Consider the following 13,207-nt stretch of genomic DNA (forward strand, 5'->3'; position numbering starts at 1 on the left):
ACAGTATGCAGTGGAGAGAAATAGTAATGGTATATTTTGACTAAAGCTGTAATAATTGTATACTATTGACCTGTAGAAAGCGCCTTATCATTTATCTTGTTCCCATTTTTTGACTGATAACACTTAAGGTAAAGATGGGTTACTCTGTGGCTGCAGTACTCTGAGTGATGATATAATCTAGAAGATATATTGTATTAATGCCATTAACGAATATATGGAATCTTCATTCCTCCCTTGAAGTTATCTCCAAACCATAATTCTCTTATCATATTCCTACCTCATTAAACGTTAGTAACAATGCTAAGTGAGTAGTCCTATATAGGTTGTACTCAGATAGTTCAATGGCTGTGTAATCTGCAAAAAGTGCAAAAAGTGTAGCCAATGGGTAAAGAAATAGTGTACAAGGTAGGATAGATTATACCTGGAATATCCCCCATAATTTACCTGTACTAAGTAATTTTAAAGTGCTGCTTCTCCTTCCAGGTTAGTACCACCATCTGTTTGTAGGTTTTTAATGCCCCCCCACCCCCCCCCCTGGTCCTTTGAGCCCACTGTGAGGCCAATCCGGCTTACTGTATATGTACCCCAACTGAGTCATACCAAACCGCCAGAATCTGGCATCCAACGCCACTCGGCCCGGCCAGTGTCGCAGTCCCACAACATCATACATCGCACATGTGCAGACTGCCACGGATCACCACCTGCACACTATGGCGCAGACACGAGCGGGGCTGCTAATCCCCGAACCAATGGAGAGGACCAACTCATTGTAAATTGTTCAATGGAGAGGCCCCCATTGAAAACTTATGAACGGATGGTGGTACTAACCTGGAAGGAGAAGCAGCACTTTCAAAGTAGTTACTACAGGTAAATTATGGGGGATATTCCAGGAATAATCTATCCTTCCTTATACACTATTTCTTTACCCATTGGCAATACTTACCATTTGTACACTTTTTGCAGATTACACAGCCATTGGACTATCTGAGTACAACCTATATAGAACTACTCACTTAGCATTGTTACTAACATTTAATGAGGTAGGAATATGATAAGAGAATTATGGTTTGGAGATAACTTCAAGGGAGAAATGAAGATTCCATATATTCAATAATGGAATTAATACAATATATCTTCTAGGTCTCAACTCCAGTCCTCAGTGCACACTAACAGGCCAGATTTTAAGCATTCCCTTGGGGAGATGCAGTCTAGTATACTGCAATCACTGAGCAGCAAATGATATCACCTGTGATGTATTTCATTTTTCTTGCAAACCTGGCCTGTTAGTGTGCCTCGAGGACCGGAGTTGAGAAATACTGTTCTAGGTTATATCACCACTCAGAGTACTGCAGCTATAGAGTAACCCATCTTTACCTTTAGTGTTAGCAGTCAAAAAATAGGAACAAGATAAATGGTAAGGGACTTTTTACGGGTCAATAGTATACAATTAGTACGGCTTTAGGCCAAATATACCGTTACTATTATTCCCCGCTGCATACGGTATACTATACATCATTCTATTGATATTCTTAGATGGACCCCCGCCTCCTTGATTGCAGGACGAACTCAGCTATACCCCCACTCAGTTGATGTGATCTTATGCTTTACTAGTTCTGCGTAATTTGTTTTTATTTGATGGTAGGTAATCCTATGATTTATCTATGTGTTTTGTCTTGTTTATCGCCATAGAAGATATTGATTGGCCCAATTGACATGTTCCTGAAGAAGCGCTAGGGAGCGAAACATGTGGAATCCATTGTCAAAATTTGATGTCACCTTGTCGATTTTGGCTTTCCACCACCATTGTTTGTTTCTCGCCTGTGGGTTGGGGCATTCTAACAGATTTTGGGTGTTCTGCCTGCATCGACTATAAGGGTGAATTACAGGGCTTTTCTATGTTGGAGAAGGTTTGGCCTATTGTAAATACATTGTTGTACTTGTACTTTATTGTTGCCTATGTGATATTTTAATGGAATATATTAAAATGTATATTTTTATCCAAAAAACCTATTGTTGATTGTAAACTATGTTGCGTGAAAACGATGTAATCTTTCCTTTGGTCTGTAAAAAGCAAGAATGACTCCATTTCGATATAGCACCTAACCCTCGGAAAATGGTGGAAGCAAAAGCTTTGGCACGGAGGATGGTCTTATCTTCTAACTGTTAGTAAACATATTGTTTAAAATAAAGGTATTGTAATCGTTTTTCACACTGTAGATATTTTCTTTTAGATAAAGGTTCCTGTCATAAATGTTCAGAAGATAAGTGGCCAAACGATAACAATCAGTGTGTACCAAAACCTGTTGAATTTCTGTCTTACGGGAATGATCCAGCTCCTCTCACAGTCTCAATTATTTCTGTTTTACTTTTTCTTAAAACATCAGCTATTTTTTCTGTCTTTATTGTATATCGAGATACTCCAGTGGTCAGAGCTAATAATCAAAACTTGAGCCTCATTCTTCTGGTCTCCATGATGTTGAGCTTCCTCTGTGTGTTTTTGTTTTTGGGCCGGCCTGGACCTATCAGCTGCATGTTTCGGCAGACATCCTTTGGAATCATCTTTTCAGTGGCTGTATCCTCCATTCTGGCCAAAACTATTATGGTCTACATGGCCTTCAGGGCCACCAAGCCTGGAAGTTTCTGGAGAAAATATATTGGAGTAAAAATCCCAAACTGTTTGGTTTTTCTTTGTTCATTTATCCAGGTTTTAATTAGCATCATTTGGTTATTGACTGCCTGTCCATTTCCAGAAAGTAACACTGACCTATATGCTGATAGAATTATCCTTCAATGTAATGAAGGATCTACTCTGGCATTCTCCATACTCCTGGGTTACATGGGACTTCTAGCAGCTGTGAGTTTTTTTGTGGCTTTCCTCACCAAAAACTTTCCAGACAGTTTCAATGAGGCCAAATACATCACCTTCAGCATGCTGGTGTTCTGCAGTGTCTGGATCGCTTTTATCCCAGCCTATATGAGTGTTACAGGGACGAACACAGTGCTAGTAGAGATATTTGCTATCATAGCTTCTAGCATGGGAATTTTGGGTTGTATTTTTATTCCTAAATGCTATATTATCCTACTGAGACCAAATTTAAATTCAAAGAGTAAATTAGTAAAACAAACCAAAGTCTGACAAATACATTTTCTTTTTGAATTTTCATTTATAAATCATTATAATTAATTTGAATGGAAATCAGCGTCATCATTCCCATTATGTATAAAATATGTGAGCAGATGTTTTAGTAGGCATAATTAGGCAGAAATGGTTTAACAAAAAGTAGTTATAATAAAGATGTATTATTATTATTTTAATGCAATAAAATTATTTAAACCATTACTTTGCTTTCCTTATTTCACAGATGATAGAGAAATATGCAATACTGAAAGTTACAATAAACAAACAAATAAGATATAAAAAGCAATTGAAAAGAAAGGGCTTAAAGTGATTGCAAAGTCTCTTTTTTTTTCTATTAAAATAGTAAACATGTTATAATTACCTGCTCTGTTGCAGTGGATTTGCACATAGCAACCCAGATCCCCCTATTCTGCACACAGAAGGCTTTTTATTTTAATGCACAAAATGCATTACGATAAAACCTTTTGACTTTACAATACCTTTAAATTTATTATGGACTATTTATATCACCTTTTCTTATTTTTTTCTTCAAAAAAAGCTTTATTGAAAAATGAGTATTGAATAATTATAAAATACAACAGTAAAACCAAGCCAATCAACATTCTCTGAGGTTTCAAAGTGTGGTATAAAACTCATATACACTTGTAACAACATTATTTTAACAGAGTAAAGTGAAAGCATTTCCTGCCCGTAATGATAATGCAAGACGGAATCAAAATGAGTAAACATGAGTAAAGAAATAACATGTAGCTATGATGTAGGAGATCCAAAGAGAAGGAGCTTGAATAGCAATATGTTTAGTGCACATGAATTGTTGTGCGGGAGGTTTTTCCTTAGAGTTATGCGAAAGGCACCAAGTACTGTGAAAGGGAGCACGTGTCCAGCATGTGCTACCCCTTGGGGGTGTAAGGGGAAGTAGGGAGGGGGTAGGAGATAGGGGGGAGAGTTAGTAATGACTGTAGTATAGTAATAGGCTGAGTCCCAATGAATCATTGGTGGCAGTATTAGATAAGGAAACATTTTAAGGTCTAGAGTCATGTAGGATTTGTCGGATTCATTATATTGGCGTAAGTGATAGTAGTCTTGAAGGAACTCCAGGGGTTCCAAATACTTACCGTTGCATACTAATTATATAATGAGAGATCTAATTAGGTGTTTTTTCTTTCTTACGTTTATAAATTAGGACTATGTTGCTTTACGATCTTTTGCCCTTAAACTGAAAAGTGTATGGTGTGATGTTTCCGCCCAGCGCTCCGGCTGATTGGCTGGCGCGGCTGGCTTGTTGTTGTGTTTGGGGGATATATAGGCGTGATGGTCATGTCCGGTAACCACGCCCCGGACGACGTCACCATATGACGAAACCGGTCGGCGATACCTGACGTGACGCAACCACGCCCCCTGGGACGCCGGCTTTGATTTTGAATGCGGGACGCCGTATTTTTTACAGCCTTCCTGTTTTTATTCCTTGCCTGCCTATATTGGATGCCTTGTAAGTATAATTTTATTTAAATCCTTTATAATTTATTACGGGATTATGCTATGTGTCTTCCTATTTCCTTTTGCACATCCGCCAATCATTATCCCTGGAATTGAATATGAGATATTACATCTGATATATTATTGTGTCCACATCTTCCATACATCCATGATACCCGAGGGAAAGATCAACTACTGCAGCCAGCTCTATACCTTAAGCCCATTTGGCCTGTCCATTAATTTGGGGGCCTCGGTTTCTGGTAAGCAGCCAATTTATATACTCCCCACGGGTGCATCTCTGCTTCACATCTTCCTTGGGATCAAGGTCTCCTATCTACCATCACCTACGCTGGGACTTGATGTCCACCTTTTTTTCTGATTGCACAATTTTATATTCAATGAACTTTATTTTCACTATTTTTCACAATTCTTGATATGGACATTTCACTGATATGTTTCTTTATTTATATGAATATTTAGAATATATTCTTGTTCATTTGATTTATCACTGCTGATGTTAGCGCTACACATTGTGTTATTGTTGTTTTGGATTTTTTCTATAGATCAGTTTATTGCTGCTTTCTTTTCTATATCATCATCAACTTTTTCTTTATATTTATATATCACTTAGCGCAGGATTTTTTTTTTTTTTTGTTTTGTTTTTTATCAAAGGAATTACAGGTCCACAAAACAAGTTTAGTGGAGTTTTCAGAGAATGGTTCCACATTCAAATTTTTAGGGTTATATCCTGCCTAGGATACTAGTTTTTTTAATAAGGCTGCAATTATCATTGGACACAAGCTTTTATAGCTTTTGGCAGGGTACTGGGTAACGAATAAAGTAATTGGGACAGACAAGGCAATGCAAGCACAGAAGTCACTATCAAGAGTAATACAAAACATTTATCTGCTATCTTTGGACATGCTGGCTCTAGGAAAACATACCCTGTGCCTGTCACTCAAAAAATGGGTTTATCATCTCAGATAACATGGAAAGAGACTAGTTGTTAACCAAAGACATTGATCAGTCCTTGAGAATTAAATGGGTGTGTTCCAATGCTCCCTTCGTAGCATGGTAAGCAGTGGTAAAAGGGAAAAAGTTGGAAAGTTCCTCTTGGGGCATGTTTATTATAGAGAGTCCCTTGCATTTTGTCTTAGGAACCTATTTACCAAGTGTGTGCCATGCATTACAGAGATGTGTTTTGGCTCATTCCACCAATTAAGCAGAGGTAGCGAAATCTAGCAGTTACTCAGTAAGGTGGGATGGTTCTGAGTCAATCATTTCTGTTCAATTCATTTTTAATAATTTCAAAAAGGAAAAATAAGAGCATACAAACATTCAAACGGTCCGTGAGTAGGACAATGTCAAAATACAAAACATGACGGTATTTATATACTATTAGGGGTATATGTTCAGCACAGGTAATACAAGTAGCACAATATCCATAGGACCATCATCATGATATACATGCAGGTGCTGGTGATATCATGCTTTAAAGTGCAATAGAACCTTCCCTAAATTTATCTCAGAGTGAGCCACGGACTCGGACACCCCCAGTGGGAACAATAACTGTGTCTGTGTCCGCCACCCACCCAGTAGCCGTGCAATGGTACCAGTGGGGAGGTGACGCCACTATTGGCGATTATAGTATAATAGTGTGAACTTTAAAATCGGTTACATACCGATGAAATTATTGGAAATAAATACAACAGTATGAAAGTATAATAAAGAGAACTCCTAGATTTAGGATTGCTAGATCTGCCCTGAGGGGGAATATCAGACCTGTAATTTGGGCTATGAGTGTGGACACGGCGTTCCAAAAGCTACAGGGGCATTTGCAACCAAACATTATATGTAACAGGGTGCCTGAGCAGTCACAGCCCCTCCAGCATAAGTCAGAGGACTGTCTGAAGATACGAACCATGCGTACAGGCGTCAGGTAGCTCCTATGTAGAAGTTTCATAGCCAGTTCCCAGTGGTTCATACAATGGGATGCCTTAAGGATGGATAGTGTAGACCCCCATTCTTTAAAAGTATAAGAAGTGTTGAAGTCCTTTTCCCAGTTTAACATGCTTGTAGTTTTATTTGGTTTGGTGCAAGATTGTAGATAGGTGTAAAACCATGATATACCTTTTGGTTTGCGGAGTCGTGAGGTCAGGTATTGCCACACCTCGGACGGCAAGGTGCAGGTATTGTCAGGGTATCTAAGGTTATAATATTTAAGTTGGGCAGTTGTATAGTAGTTGTGCCGACTAAATTGTGTAAGATATGCTTGGTAGGGGGTGTCTCTAGTATTGACCCCCAGGGGAATTTTTAAGAACGGAATAAGGAATTCGTACGTGGCTAAGGATAGTTCTGTTTGATGTGTAGGGATGTGACACGGGAGGCGGGAGGAGATAGTCCTCCAGGCCTCCAGTGTGGCATCTATAGATGGGAAAGGGGAATAAAATACTGGCCTATTTAAGGTGGTGGCTATCAGTAAGGAAGGAAAATCTTTACCCAATAGTATTGCTTTCTCAATAGAGACCCAGAGCTTGTCCGTGTGGGGTTCAAACCAAGCTTGTAATTGATCCAGGATAGCTGTGTAGTAATAATTACGCAAGTTGTGGAGACCAGGGCCCCCCATTGTTTTTGGCCTGAGTAATACTGAAAATGGTAATTTGGCCATCTTTCCTCTCCACAGGAGGTGCCGAAGCATGCTATTTAGCGTCGCAAAGTAAGATTGTGGGACTTGGACTGGTACTGTGTGAAAATAATAAAGGAGTTTTGGCAGGATTTTCATTTTTTTTTTTTAAACAAGATTTTTATTGAAACTTGTCAAATAATACAACAAACAGGTAATGCATTAACAACTCAACTCGAAACAGAGAGCAAATTAGTAGAATGGGCACATACTAACATAGCTTTGCAGATCAACAAGTCTCAACCATATATGCAAACTATAGCAAAGGAGTAAAATGGTGTATTGTATGGAGTCATGAGTATGATTCAATGATCCAGTTAATTAATTAAGTAGTAACAGGTATCGTGTCAGAAGTGACAACATGTCATACGGAATGCAAAGGGCAATACAGTGAGCAAGGAGAGGGCTGAATATCATCTCAGATCCCCCGTGGCGGGAGGGGGGCCAGAGTCAGAAATGAAACCTCCCCACTTCTTCCTAAAGTTGGAAGGGCTCTGATGAGGCCGCTTAGCAAGGTCCATATGTTCTAGTTTCCAAAGTGCAAGAAGGTCAGCTCTGAGTTCAGCGACAGTGGGAGGGGAGGTATCCATCCAGTGTTTGAGTATGGCGCTGCGAGCACCCATATAGCAAGTGGAAAGCCACGGTTTAAAGTTTAGCAGAGAAGATCTGAGGTGGGAGGGTACAAAAGCAAGTTGTGTGTCCAAATGTCCAAACAATAGAGCGTATACGTCCTTGGGTAGAGGATAATTCACAAGGTGGGAGGCAAAACAAAGTAGTCTGTCCCAGAAGGTTGAGATAGGGGGGCATTCCCAAAATTTGTGGAGTAAAGTGGGATGTAGAGAGTGACATTGCGTGCAGTAGTGGTGGTGTAGATCCCACGAAGTGTGAAGATGAGGGAAATAGGCTCGGTGCAAGATCTTGAATTGCTGCTGCTTTCCAGAATTCATTTTGGGCATAACGGCATGTATAACTATAGCCTTGTAAAGCGTAACGTTGAGCATGAGGAGAGTTCAGTACTTTGTTCCACGGTGAGGCTATTTGTAGGGCAACCGCTTGGAGGCTGTCCACGTTAAGTGGTTGGTATAGATGTGAAATCTTGTGCTTTTGTGACAGAATCCAGGTGTCCAGTTGAGAAACTTTGAATCTGAATGATTTGGAGGAGCACAGAGAGTTTGCAAAGCTGAGGCATTGCTGAATAAACAGGTGTTGTTGGGGAGCAACGCCGTAAAGCCTGGAAAGATCCGCAAGAGACAAGGGTGCACCAGAGACGTCATCATATATTTGGGAGAGTTTGGTTAGGCCCCGGGAGGACCAAGAAGAGCAGAAGCGGTGTTGATGGGCTTGAGGGAACAGGGGGTGACCTTGAATAGGGAGGAATTTGGAGATATTCATGGGTACCTTTAGTTGCTTTCGAAACCGCCCTCCATGTTGCAATAGTGTCCCTGAGCATGTTAGTTTTGAGAGGTGGAGGTAAGTCCCTATGGGTACAGTATAGCAGAGAGGTCAGATCATAAGGAGCCAACATATTCAGTTCTAACTCGTAATTGGTGTATCTAGACTCCTGTCATATCCACTCCAGGCAACCTCGCAGCAGGCAAGACAAGTTGTATATCCTAGTATTAGGCAGACCTATCCCCCCCTCCTTTTTTATGAGGAATAATTTGGTGAGTGCTATCCGTGGCCGGCGTCCCTTCCATAAAAATGAAGTGAGGGTGTTTTGAAGCCTTTGGATATCCTTATGTTTCAATAGGAGTGGGATGGTTTGCATTGGGTAAAACAGTTTGGGGAAGCCTGACACGCGGAAAAGATGACACCTTCCAAAAAAGGAGATGGGTAGAGAAATCCCAATTTTGGAGATCTGCCACCAATCTATCTATGACAGGGGAGAAGTTTAGACGGTAAATGGATGAAGGGTGGGGACCTATTTTGATTCCAAGATATGTAATGTGAGTTTTAGCCAGTTTCAGCGGAGATGAGGAGGCCCACTGGGGAGCCCCAGGAGGTATTAAGGGGTAGTATTTCACCCTTTGAAAAATGTATGCGCAGGCCAGAGCAGTGGCGAAAGGATTCAAATAGGGATTGTATGACAGGGAGGTCATGAGGGGGATCCGAGGTGAAGACAAGGACATCATCCGCTAAAAGTGCAGAACGAAGCTCCGTGTCTCCCACTCGTATCCCCCGCAGCTGAGGATGAGAAGTTAGAGTCCTGGAGAGGGGTTCAACTGCCAGGTTGAAAAGAAGAGGGGAAAGAGGGCAACCCTGCCTAGTACCTTTGAGCAAACGAAAGGGCTGCGAGGAGAGTCCTGCCGCCATGACCTGGGCCGATAGGGAGGCATACATGGCTTGGATCAAATGAAGAAAGGGGCCGGAAAAGCTGAATTTCCTCAGGACCAACGCCAGCCAACAGAAACTGACATTATCGAATGCCTTTTTGGCATCAAGGGTGATAATGGCAGAGTCCAAGCCGGGGTTGGCCCTTGCCGCCTCCAGAGCAACCAGGACCTTTCGAATATTCGAAGTGGCTGAGGGTCCCTGGGTGAAGCCTGATTGGGCGGGGTGGATGATGGTGGGGAGGAAGGAGGCCAAACGATTAGCTATGATTTTTGAGAGCAATTTGGAATCTAGGTTGAGGAGGGAAATGGGGCGGAAAGAGCCGGGGTCCAGAGGGTCCTTACCCTTTTTCGGAATAAGCTTAATGAGGGCTTAGAAGCCAGTGGGGAAATAGGGATGGCCCTGAAAGATGTGATTAAAAATGTTACAAAGGGTGGGTGCTAGTACAGGGGTCATCATTTTATAAAAGTCGGAGGTGTAACCATCCGGACCAGGGGCTTTGCCAGGGGGCAATTGCTTAATGGAGGCTATTACCTCATCTACAGTGATGGGAGCATTTAGGAGATGAAGATGTTCTTCTGCCACTCTGGGTAGTTGGGCAGCTGTAAGGAACTCAGAGGCAGCTGCCTCATCAATAGGGTCTGGACCATATAACGAGCTGTAAAACTGTTCTAGGACCTTAACGATATCAGTGGGGGAGTCCACCACAGAGCCCTGGGCGTCTCTGAGAGCCGAGATGTTCGTTGGGGTGAAAGGAGGCTTACAAAGGGAAGCCAAAAGCTTCCCGGGCTTGTTCCCAAACCGGTGGAACTGCCAGTCTCGGAAGGAGGAGTGTAGGCTCTCCTGCGCCTCGGCCCACTGTTTCGAAACGCAACTTAGCCAGTTTCCAATTTTCCCTGTTAAGGGGGGTGTTAGAGCGGTTAAGTTCAGTCTGCGCCTCTCTAAGGCTCCGACTAGCTGTCTGATAGGCTGCGTTGATTCTCTTTTTGTAGGCCGAGGCATAGGAAAGGACACGACCCCTCAAGACAGCCTTGCCTGTCTCCCATAGAAGGGTCGGGGAGCTATCCGGGGATGAATTATGGGACCAGGTAGTCCTGCCAGGTGTCATTGAGAATGGTGCGAATGTCCTTGTCTTTGGCAAGATACGATGGAAATCTGCAAGGTTTCTTTCCAGGAGCGTTGGGAGTAAAAGGAACAGCCACAGAAACGGGGGCGTGATCCGAGATCACAATGTCATGAATGGAGGAGTGGGAAGTGAAGGGGAGCATGGGGTCATTTAAGTATACGTAATCTATCCGAGACAAGGTGTTGTGGGGGTGCGAGAAAAAGGTGAATTCCCTATCAATTGGGTGGGACAATCTCCAGGTGTCAGTGAGGAGAAGACTAGTGGCAAAGATGCCAAAAAGGAAGGAGAGGGGGCAACGTGGGATTGGGATGAGGCGGGAGTCCCTGCCCTATCTTCCGAGGGGACCATACATTGATTGAAATCCCCCACCACCAACAAAGGGAGGTGGAGGTAGGGAGCTTGAAGCGGTGTGAGGGATTGAAAAAAGGACTAAGGGGGGGGAGTTGGGCGCATAAATACCCACCAGAGTCCATTGCTGCTGTAGTGTTTGGAGGTGTAGGATAGCAATACGTCCTTGCTCATCAAAGTGGGAGGAAAGAAGGACACTAGGATGCCGTTTATGGATGAGTATCACAACTCCTCCCTTCCCTTTGACTGCTGGGGAACCAAAAACTTGACCTACCCACAGCTTTTTCATGAGATGAAGGTCTTCTTCATGCAAGTGTGATTCTTGTAGGACCGCCACGTCCGCCTTCAGGCGTCTGAGATGCCGAAGATAGGCCATGCCTTTGTGTGGGGTTCTGAGGCCCTTGACATTCCAAGTTACCACTGTCATATGAGCAGCCGGGACTGGATAGGACTAGAGAGCAGACTCAAAAACCTGAAAGTTAACATGACAACAAAAAAATGACTCCATACACCAAAACGCATGTAACAAGGTAAACCAGTAAGGGATATGACACGAGAGGGATGGCTAGGAAAGAGGGTTAGGGGGGCCTTAGCAAGGCCTAGAGGCAGAAGTCCCGAAGGACACAAGATAGGAAGCCTGTGCTTCACTTTTTTCCACATGTAATATAAGTCATCGTAAGGAACAGTGTTACCGGATACGTTGCTCAGTGCCCTGCAAGGGGGTGGTAGGTGACTCTTGACCCACGGAAGAGCGTGAGAGTAGAAAGAGTGAATCAAGAGGCCCGAGAAGCGGAGTCCGGTGAGACTGTGCCCCAAAATAGTAAGGGGATATTCTCAGACGTCCCTCAGAGAGAGCGCATGAGAAGTGTTTGAGCCCCAGCATCCTAAAAATAGTAACTGTAACATGGGCATGGGAAAGACATTTGCCAACAGGAGTATTGGACATAAAAAATAAAAGAGAAACAAACTTCTGGGAGAGCAGAGAGTAATAAACCAGTCGCATGAGCAGGCAGCTGATATAGAAGAAGGCTCAGAGTTGCAAAACGAAGTATCCTCAGCGGGTGCGCGATCGGGACCTATGGCCCGAGAGCTGTTGTTTCTTGGCTGACCCCCTCCGAGGGCTTCTTTGATCCCGTGGGGCAGGAGATCGTTGGGGGGGGGGTGACAAGAGGAGGCATCCAGAGTGATGTGGAAGGCAGATTGGATATAATGGCTGGCTTCCTCCGGGTGGGTGAAGGATATAACTTCTCCTGTAGCATCAGTAATGTGGAGCATAGCCGGGTAGGCCAGGGTGAATTTGATTGACTTGCTATACAAGGATTGGCAAATTGGCTGAAACGCTTTCCTGCATTTGGAAACTTCCTGTGAATAATCCGCATAGATTAGAAGCTTGTGTCCATCAATTTGCAGGCCTTTGGAGTTTCGGAATGATTTGAGAATATGCTGCCTGTCAGCATAATTGAGATATCTGACTATGATGGGACGGGGGGATCTCCTTTCATTAGAGGGGGGGCCAATCCTGTGCGCCCCTTTCCAATGAGCAAGGAGAATTAATCCCCAGGGCTGCAGGAAGACGAGACATGCAGATGTCCGTTAATGAGTCTGTTTGATAGGTTTCAGGCAATCCAATTACTCTCAGATTGTTCCACCTTGAGCGGTTTTCAAGGTCATCCAGCTTGTCTAATATATACCGCTGGGTCTGTCTAGCTTGCTGATCTAAAGAAAATGAGCCTTGGACCTTGTCTTCTATATCTGACATCCTGTGCTCTAGTTCTGTCAGTCTATGGGAGTGTTCCCCCAGCTCCCGCCGGAGCTGAGCCATCCCCGCGGAGATCGCTTTGTCCACCGCCGCTGTGATGGTCGGGGACAGCAGAGCCGCCACTGCTTGTGCCAGCGATGCCACCTGGGCCTCCGGGAGAGGGGATGCCATGGGCTGAGGCAAGGATGAGGCGGCAGGTGGGGCCGCGTCCGCCATGTCTATGGCGCTGAGGCCTGGTCTGGAGCTGGAGTCCTGCCCGGGGGGGTGGACGAGGGGGGGCCATGTAGAACAAATTTGTCCATTCCTACCGGGTCCGCGAGGATGTGGGAAGCTCTCCCGAGGCTC

At 43.6% G+C, this 13,207-nt stretch overlaps 1 protein-coding gene across 1 annotated transcript; it reads left to right on the plus strand.

The window, feature by feature from the left end:
- Positions 1-2,113: 2,113 nt before the first annotated feature.
- On the plus strand, positions 2,114-3,136 carry LOC309560824 (vomeronasal type-2 receptor 26-like; the record flags this gene model as incomplete). The annotated part of the gene is made up of 2 exons (XM_082264501.1): positions 2,114-2,162; positions 2,232-3,136. 2 exons carry the CDS (start codon positions 2,114-2,116, stop codon positions 3,134-3,136), a joined length of 954 nt encoding a protein of 317 aa, XP_082120627.1.
- Between the last annotated feature and the right edge of the window lie 10,071 nt (positions 3,137-13,207).

This window comes from Pelophylax lessonae (genome assembly GCF_965119305.1).
Source record: "Pelophylax lessonae genome assembly, chromosome: 1".
NCBI classification, from domain to species: domain Eukaryota; kingdom Metazoa; phylum Chordata; class Amphibia; order Anura; family Ranidae; genus Pelophylax; species Pelophylax lessonae.